This window comes from Bemisia tabaci, chromosome 7 (assembly GCF_918797505.1).
Source record: "Bemisia tabaci chromosome 7, PGI_BMITA_v3".
Taxonomy (NCBI): Eukaryota; Metazoa; Arthropoda; class Insecta; order Hemiptera; family Aleyrodidae; genus Bemisia; species Bemisia tabaci.
In genome coordinates this window covers 43231956-43249939 of record NC_092799.1, presented here as the reverse complement: position 1 = coordinate 43249939, position 17984 = coordinate 43231956, and the positions used below count along the sequence as shown (strand labels likewise).

The following is a 17984-nucleotide window of genomic DNA, read 5'->3' as shown; positions in this document are numbered from 1 at the left end:
AATTTGGACTAATTTATGAATTGCTTTATCAGGTAATTTTTTAAGGATGAGGCCAGTAAGTTGGTCTTTTCCTGGGGCTTTTTTTGTTTTGCATTTGCTTATTAATTTGGTAACTTCCCCAAAAGAGAAATGGGGTATTTCGTGCTCTGTTTCTATCAGATCTGTTTCATTTAGATGCAGGAGAATATCGCGTTTCGTAGCATTGGGTAGTGAATTGGGTTTAAATACTTTTTCGAGGTGGGTTGCGTGTAAATTTGCTTTATGGAGGTCAGTTTTGGCCCATTTCCTTGTATTATCATTAAATAAAGGGGCATTATGTAGTGGTGGACGTTTTATGTAACTGATCGCTCTCCAAAGGGAGTAGTCGGTTGCAGGTGAGGCATCTAATGTTTTAATAAATTTTTCAAGTTGATTATTTCTAATAGTCCAAAGCTCATTTGTTAGTTCTCTTGAGATGGAGTTAAAATAGGCTTTATCTTCGGGGTCTCTGGAGCGCAGCCATCTTTTCCTAGCTTTTCTTTTTTCCTTTATGATTTTGAGGATGTAGGGGGGGGGTTTTATATCCGGCTTTAATGTGTTGAATAGGGGGAGGGGTGGCATTTTTCGCCGCATCCTGTATGATTTTAACAAGTCATAACATTCTCTTGACAGAAATGTCATTATTGGCTCAAGAATACTCAAGATGATATTGTCAATTTAAGTCTGAAGGGGAGAAATAGATGAAACGAGTTACCTCGGTTTTTAATTTGCCTTCAATATGGCACGCGGCAATTATCGCTACAGACATGTTTTCTGAAGGCGTTTATTAAGCGTTTGCAACGCTCTCTCTTGGAGGAGAATATAAACAAAACGATGGCGGGATGTTTCGATTGTTTTGAGGTTATGTTTACCTAAACAAACCATTTTTCGTTCGTTCTCCTTCACCGCTTTTCTTGTTAATTTGCAAGTTTCTTTAAGTTGGTACATTCCTCGCAAACTTCATTGTTTTTTATGATTTTAATTAATTAATCAGTAAACTTTGATGAACATATTTCCAATGCTGCGCCAGGGTGTCTTTCAGTCAGTTTGTTCGGTATGACGAAGGAACACATTTTAGGAGCTCTGCGGTATAAGTTCTAATGAAGAACTCTCTAAGAGGTGAGACCATCATTTCTTTTTTTCCAATAGTTTCAGATTGGTGGCAAAATGTAATTGCCCTGTTGTGTTAGACATATCTTAGTCGAAGTCAGCATTCTCAAGCGTGCGGATATATCCGTGCCGTGCAGACCTTCCCTCAGTGGCGTGCGGTCCGGATAAGCAAGGCAAGCACTGCTTGCCCAAAGATTTCAAAAGAAAGAAGAAACTTACACCTATTACCTGTTTTACATTTTAGCAAATATAATTTATAAAAGGTGTTCAGTAAGTAAATTGCATTAAAAACAGAAAGAGAGAGAAACAGACATACGTAAAGAGCCACTAAAGTAGGAAAGCGGCAGAGCGGATGGAGGTGGCGCAGCGCGCTGCACGGCCTGAACACGGGCCAACCCATGCGCTGGAGAATCGCTCGCGATCAGCTGAGCGGAGAGCCGCTGCTCGGCAGCAGAATCAAGGCAGGCGGGGAGAGCGGTACGTTCTGAGTCGGAGCCCTTCGCTGCGCGATCGCAGCTCGCTTCTCTTGGCCCGTCACCGCAGCGCGCTGCTTCTGCCTCCGATGCGCTATCTTGTTCCCTCTTTCTGTCGCGGTTGTAATTGCTCCTCCGAAGCAAATGCCCTTAAATTCCATAAAATGTCGCTCACTTAGATCTAATCGGTGATGAATTAGACAATTCTCATCATGTTATAAATGCAGTCAGCTGTTTTTTTGGGGAAATTTAAGTAACTCAAAAAATTCTAAATGCTGTAGAATAAAGACTATAATATCTCAAATAAGTGGCAAAATTAGGAATTAAGAGCATGGAGCCGTCCTCCAATGCTCAATAACATTTGAAACAAGTTAAATAAACGAAATCTTCGAAATCAAATTCGATTCTCAAATCGAAATTTGAGAATTTTCTAGGAAGGCTAGGGGGAGGAGGAGGGGAAAAAGGCTACGTTAAACCCCCCCCCCGTATGGCAAATGCTAGGGCTTGCCCTGTCACTAAACCCACCGCACGCCACTGCCTTCCCTTCACTGGGATGGACCATTAACTTGTGGGGAAAACGCCTCCTTACTTCATAGTGATGTGACATAATGAAACAGCATGGCAAGAGGTGGAGCGCGTAGATTTTGTTAACGGCGCACCAGCGGAATAATACTGGTACACTGGTGGCAGACACTGGTCTTAACAGTTTCTCAGCTCTTAGAAGCGACCCTTAAGACTTGGCTCCTGGTTGCCATCAGTAACCTGCTGAGGGACTTTATAGATCTTTTAATTATTCCAAGCAAATGTATCATCATATCTCTCCAGTTGGCGATTTTTGGCTCTAAACTTTGATGGTACCTAAGTTGATGAGCTGTATATGACCAGACCTGCTATTTAATTTTTCATTGATGAGGTTCATTGTTCACCGAAATTTCTTTGCTTAAAGGGGTTTTGTTCTTCCAGGTACTTGAAGTCCATAATTAAGATTTGAAGCAGTATGTCTGGGAAGGAATACGAATCAGCATCTGTGCTGAAAAATGAATCCGCATTCGAGTATTTGACTCCTCATAAACTCTCAGTTGCATTACTAATTCAAGATTATTGTGTGAACAACAGGAGTAAGTATACAGTAACCTTTTTCAGTTTTCAGAAAGTAATTGTTCAATGAGATTGTCCATGACCTGAAAATTTCCCTCATTTTTCCATGAGCGAACATTAATTCCCAATGTACTTGCAAAATCTTGACAGTTTGAAGAAATCTAAAATTCATACAAGTCCGAATTAGGAGGATGACTTCAAGCCTGTATTACCTACCCTTTTAAAGTCTTGGCAATTGCATCACATACTTAGAAGTGTGTAATTATTTTAAAAAGATGGTCTCATTACTTAGATTTAATGTACTAATTTTGAAGGAATAAAATATTTTATAAGTTGAATGGCACAATGCTTTAATGAGCCTGAATTTCTAAAATTGCCAAGTGCATGAAAAGCCTCTATGTATCCTGCACATGATTAATTTTTCAGCCGGAAATCCATGTCTTTCAAAAGGATGTTATTGAATAGTAATAATTTGAACCTTTTTTTTTTTACAGGTGATGGCTCTTTAAGCATCCATCAAAGGAGAGATTTTTGTATGTTGATCCTTCGCCTCATTCAGGTATATATTAGTTTTCCGTAATTTCAGTTACGTTTTGTGCAGTAAACAGTAAAAAGAGAGATACTTACGTTTAGCCATGCTTGCTCCCTTATACCTCTAACAAGGGGAGTCTACGAAGTGACATCCTGGGATTGGGTTCATTTTTCTTGTACATGAAGAAGAGACAAATCTAAGGTTGACGTATTTTTTTTTAGCCGCCACCTCCCAACCGTTCTCGAGATATCGATTTTTAAAGTTACGATTTTTGCACGTTTCCGCGCGGAGTTCCGGCGAGTCAACTGAGCGCCGGCAAGCTGCACGAAGCGCGTTTCCTATCAGCGCTGCAGACCGGCCGTTCTTATCAATAGTTCCGTGGCCGAGTGGTAGAGTGTTCGCCTACCATTCCATATATCGCGGGTTCGAATCCCGCTTTGAGCCGTAGCTTATAAGGTACGCCGCAATGCGTTTTTACAAGTTTTCTTTATTTTTATCACACACCAAGGGGTCCGCCCCCTGGCCGCTGCGCGGCCCAACCCCCGGGACGAAAAGGCGCGCTTCGCGGCGAGCGAAATTATCGAAATCGACCGTTGACGGTTGCAAATTCAGAGTAAGGAAAAAGTCATTAAGAATATAGTGTGGTGGGAAATTTTTATTTGAAACATCATTTTATCAATCAATTAAAATTATTTACCCAGTAACCGTCAACGGTCGATTTCGATGATTTCGCTCGCCGCGAAGCGCGCCTTTTCGTCCCGGGGGTTGGGCCGCGTAGCGGCCAGGGGGCGGACCCCTTGGTGTGTGATAAAAATAAAGAAAACTTGTAAAAACGCATTGCGGCGTACCTTATAAGCTACGGCTCAAAGCGGGATTCGAACCCGCGATCTATGGTATGGTAGGCGAACACTCTACCACTCGGCCACGGAACTATTGATAAGAATGGCCGGTCTGCAGCGCTGATAGGAAACGCGCTTCATTGGACCTGAAAAGCTGGCCAAAACTATTTATCACCAGATATCGCCGAGTTTTAAAAATATTTTACAATCAGTACTTCTTCTTAAGTGATAATATGCACAATTTAACCACTTAAGACATCATACGACAATTTGCGGAGAGTTTAAAGAGGGTGCAAGAAGCCCTCCAAAAAGCCTTTAAAAGGACGCAAAGTATCTAACTAAAGCGGTGCATTTAGACGAGTTTCTCCTTCACCTATGGTCTACTTTTTGAAATAAGGACTTTCTATTACCTCATTAATGGTTTTTTTTAAAAACAGCGTAAGTCACTTCAAAATTTTTGACCAAACAGCCGATCTCTCACATTGAGGAGTAATTGTACATTTCTCAAAACAATTAATATGAATCATTCTAGATATTAGATTTTTGACAGTTTTGAATCAAAATTAGTCCTAATATGAAAGTGCCGGGACCTCCATATGATGATTTGAGGATAAATTATAAGATGAAAATGAGTTTTATCATAATAAGAACCATTGTAAGGACAGAAAGCACCTGTGAAAAAGATTCATTTTGATGGGTTCCTTCCTAACCCATGGTCCCACATCTCAAAGTGAGGCACTTCACTAAGAAATTTGTAAGAAAACCACATATCTCACTTTTACGAGGCTTCAAGTGTGCCTCACAGCGTAATTTTATGGTGCCAGAGGGCCACTTTTAAGGCCCCATCCCCGGGGCCGCATGGACTCAAATTTGTCTGTCAAAGTAAATCATGGCATAAATATGTCTATACTCAAGGATAATGCACGAAGATATTGTTAGATAACGGATTAAGCACTTTTGCAAGACTTTAAAGTGACCCTCCCATCCGCTTTCAAATTATTTTTTTTAATCCCTCTTTCGAGGGCGTAGGGGCCAAAAAAACAGGTTGGGTGACCAAATATCACCCAATTGGTACTAAATGGGTCAGAGCTGTTGGAAAAATACAATTTCAGTCGTCATATCGACATAATTTTTCCCGTTCATTTTTGTGAAAATCGCTCAAAAGTCCATGTTTGAAGTCAAAAATTTCAATTTCCTCAGTTTTCCTCAGTCTGTCGACCCTGAATCCTGAAAATACCCACTTCGGACTATAACATTCCGCCTGAAACCGCTTGAGAGTAGTTGAGAGAAATTTTTAATCGGACTGTGAAATTCGAAAAAAACGTTTACTTTTACATCACTTTTCAACCTCCTGTGAAAATCACTAAAAAAGGAAATTTCGAAAATACTGTGGTTAGTTGTGTAGAATATACCCTTAAGAATGTGTTGCATATCGCCGAACTTCCCTCCCATGGTCGCACAGTTGAAGTAAACTGATCGACGAGTAGCGCGTCGAAACATATAAAAAAAATCGCTGAGAAATAGGTAACTTCGTGGTCTCTTCGCGGGAAATTGAGCCACTCGAAAAATGGCACATACATGGCTACTGGGGTAAAAAACGGTGTAGATTTCGAATATCACATTGGTTTTCCAAAAAAAAAAAATTTAAAATTGAGGTTTTGGCCAGGTTTTTCGGTCTCAGTTGACTCGCCGGAACTCCGCGCGGAAACGTGCAAAAATCGTAACTTTAAAAATCGATATCTCGAGAACGGTTGGGAGGTGGCGGCTAAAAAAAAATATGTCAACCTTAGATTTGTCTCTTCTTCATGTACAAGAAAAATGAACCCAATCCCAGGATGTCACTTTGTAGACTCCCCTTGTAAGTTTCTCAGCTATTTGCCTATTCAACGGAGCTCTACTTCATGCAATTTTTCCGGTTAAAGATCAAGTTTTCCAAAAGCTCTTTCTTTTTCTTATTTGACTTGCAACTGAGTTTTGAATACCATTTTTCAGTGTCCTGACATGAGCTTTGAAGAATTGGTCAATGAAATACAGAATGGGAAGTTTAAACCAGAGCCAGAACTAGTCAAAAGTTTTATCGATCAGGTTTCCATAATCTTGGATGAGGATGTCGGTCATCTTATCGAAGTCATTAATAGTATGGGAGGCCTGATGCTGGACCATGATACTGTTGGACCGCTAGTGAACAAAAGCAGTCCTGTGGGTAAGTGCTTTATTCTAGAAATGTCAATGTCTTGGGTTCATTGTCTTTCCAAATCATCTATGGAAAAAAGGGATCCAAGTGCTGAGACAGTTTACTAACATTTTGCAATAAAAAGAAAGAAAAAATGCCAAATTTTCAATCGGAACTGGAATTTTGACTATCTGAAGCGAGTAGTTCAAGAAACATTTTTGGGGGAAATAGCTAACTTCGCCATGTTCGGGTTCAAAGATATCAAATTTTTATCCAACTTCTCGCCCTTAATTAGCATGGAAGTGATTTACTTAGACCTTTAAAATCTCATTCTTCAGGATACTAGAGAGCGTTTTCCTGTGGAAACTCAAAATAGCTTTCCTAAAAAATTGCTTCGTGGACTAACCCTTGTAGCAATGACTGTTACCAAAACTTTCAAAAACTTGTAAGTTTCAATAAGACAAAGCCTTAGAAGGCTAAATGTTCCTATGCAAACCTTTTTTGGGTTCTTTTCAAATACTCTTTATGAGTGGTGAAATTGAAGTAAAAAAGTGTCAAGGAACTCTCAAAAGATCGGCTATAGTTTTTTAACACTTGAAATATTAAAAAAAAATGTCAAAAAACTCTTAATAAAGTGATAATTTTCATTTTAGTAACTTTTTAATGTAAATTTTACTTGAAAAATAACCAAAAAGGGAAATAATTTAATATAATTTTTCGAGAGGTTTTTGAAAGTGCTTTTAGCTGGTCGTTCTTACTAGCAGCCAGGCTGCAGGGATGGTTCCTTATCCTATGGAAGGTCACACTATATAGTTTGCTCACTTTGAAAAAACTGCTAAGGACATTAGTCCTATTTTGCACCTACCTCCATAAATACTTTTTTGGTGAACAGATCATTCAGCCCTCTTCTCCTTAATTTTCCTCCACTTACTTTGTAACTATCGTAACTAAATAATCATTTCCATTGTTTTTTCAGGTGTATTTCTCAGAAGAGTGCTGCTGTGTTTCGACAAGTTGACTTTCTCTCAAACACTCCGAATCTATCAGTCCTATAAAATTCACTGTGCCAACATCAAAACAATAAAAGAAGCTTCGCCTAGTCTTAAAAGTGTCAAAGATGAAGTTACTGAAATTAAGAGTAGGACAACGGAGAGATTGACGGAGGAAACCAGATTGCTGAAGCAGACCACTTCAGATATAAGCATTGATATGTCCACGGAAATGACTGACTCAATGAATGCAACTCCAAGCTGTGCTTTCGACAAAACACAATCCAAACTTGCCGATATGTCCGAAGCTAGCCTTGCAACTCCTATCAGCATAGTTCCTAAGAAGATTGAAACTTCTCCAATCACAAGTAAACTGCAGAAGACAATCAATGCAGCCAATGGCAAAAAGTGTGTCTTGATTTTTTCTTCTCCTATTTTTATAACAGTCACAGTTTGACATCCTAAAAAAGTCCTTGATTTTCTTTTTATCTCTAAATCTTCGAAAGCATTTGATTCATGGGAACTTAAAATATCTTGGAATCGGGAATTTTGAGATTCATTTCCAAGGATTGCGATTGGCTTGCTAGGCAAGATCTGAACTAGAAAAGAACATCATATCGACGGTGAGACAACTAGACCATATATCTTGGTTTGGGATGTTGCAGACTTCCTGTCATACCTTTTTTTATGAATGGAAAACTACTCAACGTCAGTTCTTGAAAACTTCCGAGATTTTTTCTCTTTGTGCAGAGAAAACTCTGCGAAAATTTCAAGGAATGATATTGCTCTGGTCTCCTTCAAAAAAACAAAAAGTGAGCGGAAATTTTTAGGCACTGCAAACAAGATACGTGGTCTGGCAGTTTCACCTTGGATATATTTTTTCGTTTACATCTTACAAAGGAAATGATTCATATTAAGAGAAGTTTAAAAATCTAACTGCTGTAAGAGATGTGAAAAATTATTTCTAACACAGATCAAAGAGAAGTTAGATTATACAAATGACGTTGTGTGAATATTGTGTAATTAAACATATGTTTCAACAAAAATAAAATAGACAGGATTCCTGACCTTCAAGGTCTCGATACACGATCATTCCCGAACCAATTACCATCAAAGAGTTGGAGGTCATCAGTCTTAAAATCATTACCTTGCTTCATTTTAAAATAAAAACTTGGCAGAAATGTTTCAAGTTGCAGGAAATGATGAATGGTGGCACCCCATTCTGATCAAAATTTGACAGCCCGTCCACTTTTGATCAAAGAGGACTATTGCATGATGACCATCAGTCATCAACTGGTCTACTTTGATCAGAATTGGTTCAGAATTTGATCAAGTATCGAGGCCTATAGAATAGACACTTGTCTATTTTTATTCCATGTTCTCGGGCTGTCATAGTGTACTTTTGTTTCAACAAAATGTGGGAGCTTTCAATTAACAAAGAAAAATTTGTTGCAGTTTTCCTATTCCCCCAGATGTAACAAAACTGTGGTCCAGACGACAGGCAGAGTTCTTCATTGCTCAACAGACTGCGCTGCTCCAGAACAATGAATTAAAAGCACTACCTCCATCTGAGCTGCAACAAAAAATTCGTGAAATTTTAAAAGCCAACTCAGAGCACGCTGAAGCTGTAAGTCGAAATTTTTACTCAGAAGCCTGTTAAGATTCAAACTATCAATAGTCTGGAGTGGATTCAAGTGAAGGGCTAGTTTGGCCAGGTCACTAATTTTCAATCAGCCTTGAAATCCTTTAAAATTATTAAACTCAAGGGAAAGCCTCCGAGTTTCCGCAGTGCATGCTAGGCATAAAATGCACTTAAAAGTTTAGCCACTTCTATAGCAAATTTGGAAGTATTAAAGTGTTAGTCTCTCTAGTTTTCCAATCAATTTTGATGAATCGATTTTGATCAGTCTTATTTTAAGATTTGAATGTATACAGTACTTATGATTTTCAGAGACAAAATTTTGAGTTCTTCGAAAGAATCTCTGCAACGGCTAAGATTTAAAACATATTCATTGCACCCAAGGCCTTGCCCACACAGGGGCGGTTCTTGGACCTTTTGTGCAAATTAGTTCCTTGAACTGGGGTTTTGTGGCATAAGTTATAGCTGAGTTATAATAGGTTCTAGGAACATTTTTGCCGGAAGATCCGTGAACCACGCGTGTGTGGACAATGGACAAGGCCTAATGCATTGCCGCAAAACTGAGGTGCTTCTCTAACAGCATAATGGTTCGTAGAAAATAGCATTAATTACTTTTTTATCTCTTTTTGTTATTCCAGCACTATTTAAGCTACCTTAATTGTTTGCGAGTGAAGGAATTAACTGGTGCTCTTGATAGTCTGTTCCATTATTTTGATAGAAGTGCAAGTATGCAGCAAGAAGATGAAAAAAGCAAAGGAATTCGCTATGCTGCTTTGAATTTAGCCATACTGCATGCTCAATTTAATAGGAAGTAAGTCCAGTTTTTTCTCCTTACCTGTCCGAAAGACTGTCCCTTAGGTTTCTCTTTTTCCGCTCAAACGCTGACGCTTTCAACACTAGAATGTATCCAGAGAAAATACAAAAAAGTGCGTACACCAGCTCATAATTATTAGTAGATTCAAGACAGTTGTTCAATTTTTATAGTCTACATTTTCAAAACTGAGCAGTTGAAACTGCTCAAGGATGTTTCATAGTTGCGATGTGCAAAGATACGAATAAAAGCCATCTCAGTCATCAATATTTCAAAAAGAGATGTTTCTTTAAAAACAGTAGCAGATTCTAGATGGGGGCACAACTCATTGGCAAGTACTAAACAATGCTTATTAATTACAAAATACAATAGGATGGTGAAACTCTCTAACTTCGTATCTTGTTTGCGGTGTTTAAAATTTTCGGTTCTATTATATTCGCTTCAACGGAGGAGAAAAACACACCATTCCTTCAATTTTTTCAGTATATACATAGGTTGTCCCAAAAGTACTGCACGTTTTTTTCTTATTGACGAACGGTAGTAGATATCAAAATGCGGTTTGTGTAGTCTTAAAGACCGGCCAATTACCGATAAAACAAGACAAATCCGAGCTCTCTAAGTCAAAAAATGACCAAGTTACAGCGTTTTGAAAATGACTTGTAGAGGGGACCCCTACGGGATTTTCAGCTTCTTTTCTGGAAAAAAAAACAAAGAATTAAGGATTCAAGTGGTTTTATTAAATCAATTTTGCAGAATCTTACCAAGATTACTAGCATTTACTCTTCTTCACTGGATGACTGGACACTAGTTTCCTTCTCAAAATACCCTCCATCACTTGCCACACAGCGCCGCAACCGTTCTTCCCAATTCTTCAAAGATGGTTTTTTCGAATTCTTCTTGCCTAATGTTCTTTAAGAAAGTTTCAACAGCTCTTTTCATCTCGTTGATGGAGTTAAACTTCCTGCCTCTTAAGCCCTTTTTCAACGTAGGAATAACCAAAAATCGCAGGGTGCAAGGTCCGGGCTGATATCATGTTACCAACTTCATTCGATCGCGACGATTTCTCTGTAGAATTTTTGATCAATCAAATCTTTGTTTTTTCCAGAAAAGAAGCTAAAAATCCTGGAGGGGTCACCTCTACAAGTCATTTTCAAAACACTGTAACTTGGTCATTTTTTGACTTAGAGAGCTCAGATTTGTCTTGTTTTATTGGTAATTGCTCGGTCTTTAAGACTACACAAACCGCATTTTGATATCTGCTACCGTTTGTCCAAAAAAAAAAAAAACAATCAACTCTTTGTTTTTTTCCAGAAAAGAAGCTGAAAATCCCGTAGGGGTCCCCTCTACAAGTCATTTTCAAAACGCTGTAACTTGGTCATTTTTTGACTTAGAGAGCTCGGATTTGTCTTGTTTTATCGGTAATTGGCCGGTCTTTAAGACTACACAAACCGCATTTTGATATCTACTACCGTTCGTCAATAAGAAAAAAACGTGCAGTACTTTTGGGACAACCTATGTAATTCGCAGAGAGAAGACAAATCATGGAAGTTTTTAAGAAGAAACGTTGAGGAGTTCTCCATTTAGAAAATAGAGTTTGACAGGAAGTCTGCAATGTCGCAGTTATGTGGTGTGGGAGTTTCACTGTCAAAAAGGAAGTTTTAATGTTTTCTCTCTTATTTTTTCTTACAAATAAGTTGAACTCATGAGTGTAAAATACAGTAAAATTCAACTTCCAAATTCTAATCTGAAAATTAAAGCCTCCAATTTGTGCAAACCTGCTATCTTTCTCGTCTTTTTCTTTTTTCTATTTTTGCACTCAAAATATTCCAGGAATAACTTATTTTTACATCAGTGAATTTGGAAAGGCACTCAAAACTAATACAGAAAAGTAGATGGAGAGTTTTAAATTTGTGTTTTTATTAAAACTTTTTCCTGTGTTTTTCTAACAGGAATGAAGCTCTTTGTGCGCTCAAAGAAGCGATCAAGTTGTCACACGAGGCCAATGACAATGTGTGCCTTCAACATGCTCAAGCGTGGCTCTACAAACTCACTGATGAGAACAAAGTAAGTAACTTATGGACTGACCTTGACAAGGACTGAGTTGATTCAATTCATTAAAAGAGCCTCCCAAAATTTCGCCCCTTTTTCGGTATCCGATTCGACCATCGAACCAAGGTTCAAGTGGAAGCTTAAAATAACAGAAAACTCAGGAAAAAATTTCAAGATGAGTATAGGAGCCGTTTTCGAGTTACGGGGGGCAAAGGGGTCAAACTCCGGCCTTATTTTTTCGCTATTTTCTCGTTGAATTGATGTATCTACGGGGTTGTTATCGTTGTTTACACATGTTATACACAGCGGTTCCTACTTCTTTTTACACGCAAAATCGAGTTTTAATGTTGACGAGTCGATAAATTGATCGGTTATATCGAATTTTTAAGATACTTTACGGAAAATCGACGATTTTTTGAGATTGAAATTGTTCATTTTTGATTCATGGATGACTAAATGCACCTAATATGACTGTAGTACACCAACACCTACGTATTTTTTCTTGTAGAATCGATTTTTAAACGTTTATGAGTCGAAATATCAATCGCTTATATCGAATTTTTGCGATTTTTTAGGAAAATCAATGATATATTGGTAATCAAAATTACATTGAATTTTTGTCCAAGAGACAAAACTGCATTTATAATCATGCTTAGATATTTTTCAGAGCATCTTCTTGACATCTAGGTAAATTTTAGAAATCATTGGAATATGTCTGTATGCAAACAAATTTTTAAATTCTTGTCTAAAAATCTGTACTTTTTCAGGAGGTTCTCATCGAGCGATCTATCTCAAAGAGTTCTGATCTCGGCCTTAATTACTTGACGTCTTTAGGTTTGCAAGCTTATGCACGTTTTGCTGCAATGACAGGAGGGAAGCCAGCTCTAGTTCTCGAGGTACGTAATTCTATCTTCTCTCTAATTTTCTATTTCATTTCTTAAAAGCGCTGAAACTTCTAAAAATGAGAAAGGAATCCAATACACAGTTAGGATAAGAATAACTGAATATGAATCGTAGAATATGATATTTTGATGCAAAATCACGGAGTAGATGCATGGTTGAAAGAAATTAGCAGCTGGCAATTGGCTTCAGACGTAACAAAGACAGAGATTTCTATTGAAGGGATGGTCCGAAAAAATTTTGTTCAACAGACATCGTCTCAAACTTTCTAAGTTCTCTCATTTTTCCTGCGCTATACTTTGCTCCTTAGGTTTTTGTTCGTTTGTTCTCATAGTATTCAACATTACAAATTAAAGTTTATTTGTTTATTTTTTCAGAATTTCATCATTGTTTAACTCATCGAAAGTCTGAAAAACCAAAGTAAAAACTTCCTTGGTCTTCTGAACGCCTCTCTAAAATTTATTTTTCAGAAAAATTTCAGTAGAAAACCTCCTTTGTGCACATAGTATATGCTTACATAAAGCTACACAATAATAATTATTTTTGAAGAGCAACAAAAATATCCCTGGAAGTGTTGATTTTTGGTTCTCAGTTTTCTTCAAACTTTGGAAACTTATACCTCTTTGAACGCCCCATCCAAAATTTTTCCTGTCAGTAAAAACTAAAATGTTGACTTCTAGCACTTTAAGTCTACAGGTTGTTATGACAGTTCTTTTCTAAATTTTTTAGGTCTTAATGAGGAGCGATATTCTCAATTGTCAGTTCTCTATGATTGACCTGATTGTTTGTAGTTTCACACACAAATCAGCCTTGTGGAATTTATATGGCAAAACTGAAATGGCCTCTCTTTGTAGTCAAATCTTACTTCACCTTGATACGACAGATCCAGTGCAAGGAATGTCTACGTATAATGGAGAAGGGACCTGTTTAGCAGTATGTAATATTGTGAACAGATTTACAATCCAAGTGAGTATTCCAGCCGTTGAAGTTACAATCGATGATCTTCCTCATTATTTAATTGAGAATAAATATGTATTAAGTGGTTGCTGGACATATGTAGACAAATATTTGAAATTTTTAAGTACTCTGAAAAAAATTCATTTTCTTATTCACAGCACTGTTTATACCTTTTGAAGGTTCTTTCTTATTTTTGCCATGCTATTAAGCAAATTCAGGGTTTTTCTTTTTCTTTTTTTACATGTATCACTTTTGCTTTATTGTATAACAGTTCTGAGTTTCATTTAGAATCTTTTAAAAAAGTCAGATCCATGGAAGGTAGATTTTTGTTCAAGAGTCAAATGCTCAAATGTTGAAGTCCGAGCTTTTCAAAGTGAAGACAAAAATACTAGAATCCTTGCCAAATAAATTTACGCACTTTTAGACTGCGACAGGAGATCCACTATTTTGATTTCTTCCTTTATTTTACATGTCAAAGTGATGTCAGACGATCTTCTTATGCTGTCTAGAAGTGCATAAACTTATTTTGCGTGGACTCTACGTGAGTGTTAATTTTTCTTTCTCTATGAAGTTAATTTCTAGGCACCCCTTCATTTTTATTTACCAGTGATGTGATTTCATTTCTCTTCCATGTATTCCAGGGCGAGTACAAATTAGCTAAATTAGTTTTGGAGTATGTTAAAGATCAGTTCTCAAATAAACAATGGTGGATAGAGTCTGAACAAATTCTGCTATTCACGCATGCATTGTATGAAGGTCGCTGGCAAGATGCTGAGGCTGCCGTAAACAGGCTTTTGTCTGTAAATAAGTATGAAAGCCATCTCAGGTATGTATATATTTTTTTGACTGAACATATTCTTCTCTTTTAAAATAATACTTTGAGATTTTACTTTAATCAAATTTGAAATTTATCGTAATTTATGATGAAATTAAATCTTACATAATTTTCTTGATTCTCAATTTGTGGCTGCACCCACATATAGGGATGTTGGTTTTTGGAATTAAACTTTTCACCAGAAGAATTTTTCTTAGGTCAGGTCAGCAAATTCGTATTAGATTTGTGAGTGTGCTAAAATTTTCTTAAAATTTTCCCCAAACCAGTGGTCCTGTTCACTCAGTTTTGAGATTGTTACCACCAAGATTTTTTTTTCTGTGGACGGTCACATCTGCGATGTGCTTTGGAAAAAAACGTGTAAGTTACCAGTGTAACTTAGTATAACTTAAATTCATTTAAGTTAAAAGTGGCTTTTAGAATCGTTCACTTTCCAATTTCTAAAACTGAAAAATCTCAGGTTTCCCATGAGCAAAAATATTAGGGAATTACAGGACAGAGACTTGGCTTCAACAGGGAAACAGACAGAACCCATATTGATGGCAGATTTTAGTTGGCAACTCTGAAAATAGGAATCATTTTGGCTTTCTGCAGTAAGAAATAATTTAAGGTTTTGCGGCAGGACGTTGACTCAGAGATGTTGCGATGTCAGTTGCCTTATATCCTTTGAGAAGACAGGTACATGCAGTGTTGGGGTGTCGCAGAGTGTCAGAGTGCATTGTAGGAGCGAATTTTATGTATGTACGTATGGCTGCCTGAATGGCTTAAATGCCAAGTTTTATATCCTCCATCTCAGCACGAATTGTAGAGAATTTTGGGAGAAAAAATGGGAAAGAGCCCTAAGGTATGTAGTTTATTCATGAATAGATCAAGTGCATTTAATCCCAAAATTCCATCGCTGAAGCCTGTGCAAATGGCGACAGGTGAACTCGAGTTGCTGAGAATCATCTCAAGCCATGGAATCGGTCAATTTTATATGTGTCGCAGGCAATTAGCAATCGCCGGCAAATTGCAATCTATTCGTGTTGAATCAACAAATTAAAAAAATTTAAAGTGACAAAAGTAAACATGAGATAGGAAGTAGTGATTATTATGCTTTGAATTTAAACATACGTTATCCCCTTCTTCTTGAATGCATGGTACCAGCTAGCACATTCGCGAGTTCGTGAAATGTATTCAATAATCTGCGTTGGATTTGGTTTGGTTAAGCAACTAAACTAACTTTCAAGTAGTGCAGAGAGTATCGCTGGATTTGAAGGCGTTCCAAGCTGGGGTGGTGCCTTGAACGTCTTCGCCAAAGAAACCTATACTCTATCGGTGCCATTGTAATTGTAATTTGACAAATCGACAAGTACGGAGCTTACAAATTGCCGGCGATTGCTGATTGTCTGCGACATTTGTATAGTGATTCAAAAGTTATATTTCTGAAATGTATTCTATTCTTAATGAAATTTTTCAGACTAGCAGAGTTATTGATTGCAAAGTCTGATTTTGTCGGAGCACAGAAGGCGGCTCATCAAGTGTTAGATTCCACTGAAGTATCATGTCCAGCTCTACGGGTAAGAGCTCTTATTTTAGCAGCCAGAGCAATACAAGTAGCACGAATTCCAATTCTCACTATTGCACTCTCAATGGCGAACTATCATTATTTGGACTTACTTAGCGCTCAAGTTTCAATGGAACTCGCCTCAATTCAGGTAAGTCTTTGAATTAAATAATGTTACCTGAAGGTTCTCCAGCAAATTCTGCATTCATTTACTTTTCATCTGTACCAGGCAAAGCTGCTACTGTGAGTTGTTATCACACACATGGAAAACATCAGCCTGTCTGAATGACGAGACTCATTATGTTGAATCCATTGCTATCTCGAATGTAACCTAACATATTTCAATTTGAAGAAAATAAGTCTATCTACCTAGGGAGTTTTGATAAAAGACAGAAAATACTAGAAATCGGATTTTTTTACACCCCTGTTGCAATGCACCTGTAACACAGGTCTACACCATGCACCCCCTCCCCCCCCCCCCCCAAACGTAATGCTCAGCTTGATCTGACCTTTCCGTCCCTTTCAAATGAGCATTTGGGATGAATTAAGATCTAAAAATTACCATCTTACATCTCCCTTTCGTTTTAGATTGTCGAAAAATTGGTGGTATCATGTAATCCAGATCTTAACACCCCCCTCTCCCCTTATCAGAGCAACATATTATTACAATACAATATTATTACAATTACAACATCTGCCGTCAACTATTTGGTTTTTTCGATAAGCTCAGTTCAATTTTCAATTTCCCTTCAGAAAATTTCTGATTTTCCTAAAGTTGTCAAATTGCTTCTTTCAAAGTTTTTGGGGAGTCAATGAGAAATTCTGGTGTATAATGAACTAAATTTCATCCAACAACAGTCCAAAGGAAATGTGTTTTTTGCCCATTGATTGCCAGTTGATAAATCAACCTGCTTTTTTCAATCCAGCTAAATTTTCTTTCCCTTTTCAGCTGCGAATGAATCTCCCTGCTCAAACCTATAAGCTAGTTGATCATTCACTTCTCACAATTCTATCTCATGGAAGCGAGTATGAAATCGGTAATGCATTGCTTCTGTCCGCTAAGTCTCGAGTAGCAGTTGTCGCTCATCTTAACAACCAACAGAGTCGGCACAAAATCATCGCTGAAGTCATTGAACTGCTCAACAGGGTCAAAGCTAGCTTCAAAGCTGTTAATGCTGTGTTCAAATTGAAAGAAACTGTTCATTTACAGGTGAGTTTCAAGATATAGCTGCATTAGAAGTGAGCAGGCAGGCTAAAAGGCCTTATCACTGATGCCAGATAGTGCTGAAAAATTAGCTTTTTCCTCCTTTTAAGGGGGTAACCCTATGTAAAATATCCACATTATATCGCACACCCTAGCTACGGTGGGCCTTTTCTACACTTCTCCAGCCTTACAGGAGCTAACTGTTATTCTTGAAGACTTTTATCCTTATTTTCAAGCCGTTTTCATTTTCTTAGTGCCAGTACGACTTCTATTTTCATTTGAATCGTTAGAAAGTCATTATGTTTGGAATCCTAACCTACTTTTAATAGTTTTTTAAAGAATCTAAAAATCTTTATGCATGTCAGCATTTGATACACTGGTAACATCTATTATTAGACCCCTTTTTTAGTTAAGTGCAGTATGTGGTTTTTTGTTTCTTCAGTTAGTACCATTAAAAAAAAAAAATCGCTGTTGTTAAGCTTCATTTGGAAAAATGGAGTTAAGTAATGACTAACCACTGATTTCTCCTTGATGTTATTTTGTTTTCAGGCTTTGCTTTGCAATGAAATTGGGCTAATACCGGAGAGAAATAGGTGTGCCTTAGAGTTCAAGTTATTGGACGGTGAAACACCATCAACCAACATAAATAGTTCCTCTGTAACAATCCATTGAAGGCGTCAATTATTTCTATGTACTTTGATAGTAATTTTGTAAGTTTAAATCACTGTACATGCCAAAAATTTTTTTTTTCTTTAAGAAGAAAAAAATCTGTTCTTTTCTATGTGTAAATTTCTAATAAAAAAATGAAGCTTTA

At 37.5% G+C, this 17984-nt stretch overlaps 1 protein-coding gene across 1 annotated transcript; it reads left to right on the top strand.

Annotated features, from left to right (window-relative positions):
• Window positions 1–872: 872 nt before the first annotated feature.
• ida (anaphase promoting complex subunit 5 ida) lies at window positions 873–17984 on the top strand. The gene is made up of 14 exons (XM_019060684.2): window positions 873–1137; window positions 2565–2719; window positions 3194–3258; window positions 6063–6273; window positions 7220–7640; window positions 8688–8859; window positions 9510–9682; window positions 11632–11746; window positions 12499–12627; window positions 13361–13597; window positions 14230–14414; window positions 15880–16117; window positions 16916–17176; window positions 17720–17984. The coding sequence occupies exons 2-14, from the start codon at window positions 2599–2601 to the stop codon at window positions 17840–17842; spliced, it is 2451 nt and encodes an 816-aa protein (XP_018916229.1). The 5' UTR covers window positions 873–1137; window positions 2565–2598; the 3' UTR covers window positions 17843–17984.

Excerpts from the sequence above, each read along its gene's own strand:
- ida (XM_019060684.2), top strand. The coding sequence starts at position 2,599 with ATGTCTGGGAAGGAATACGAATCAGCATCTGTGCTGAAAAATGAATCC. Across the intron at positions 6,274-7,219 it reads GAACAAAAGCAGTCCTGTGG|GTGTATTTCTCAGAAGAGTG; the intron begins GTAAGTGCTTTA and ends TTGTTTTTTCAG. Across the intron at positions 14,415-15,879 it reads AAGTATGAAAGCCATCTCAG|ACTAGCAGAGTTATTGATTG; the intron begins GTATGTATATAT and ends GAAATTTTTCAG.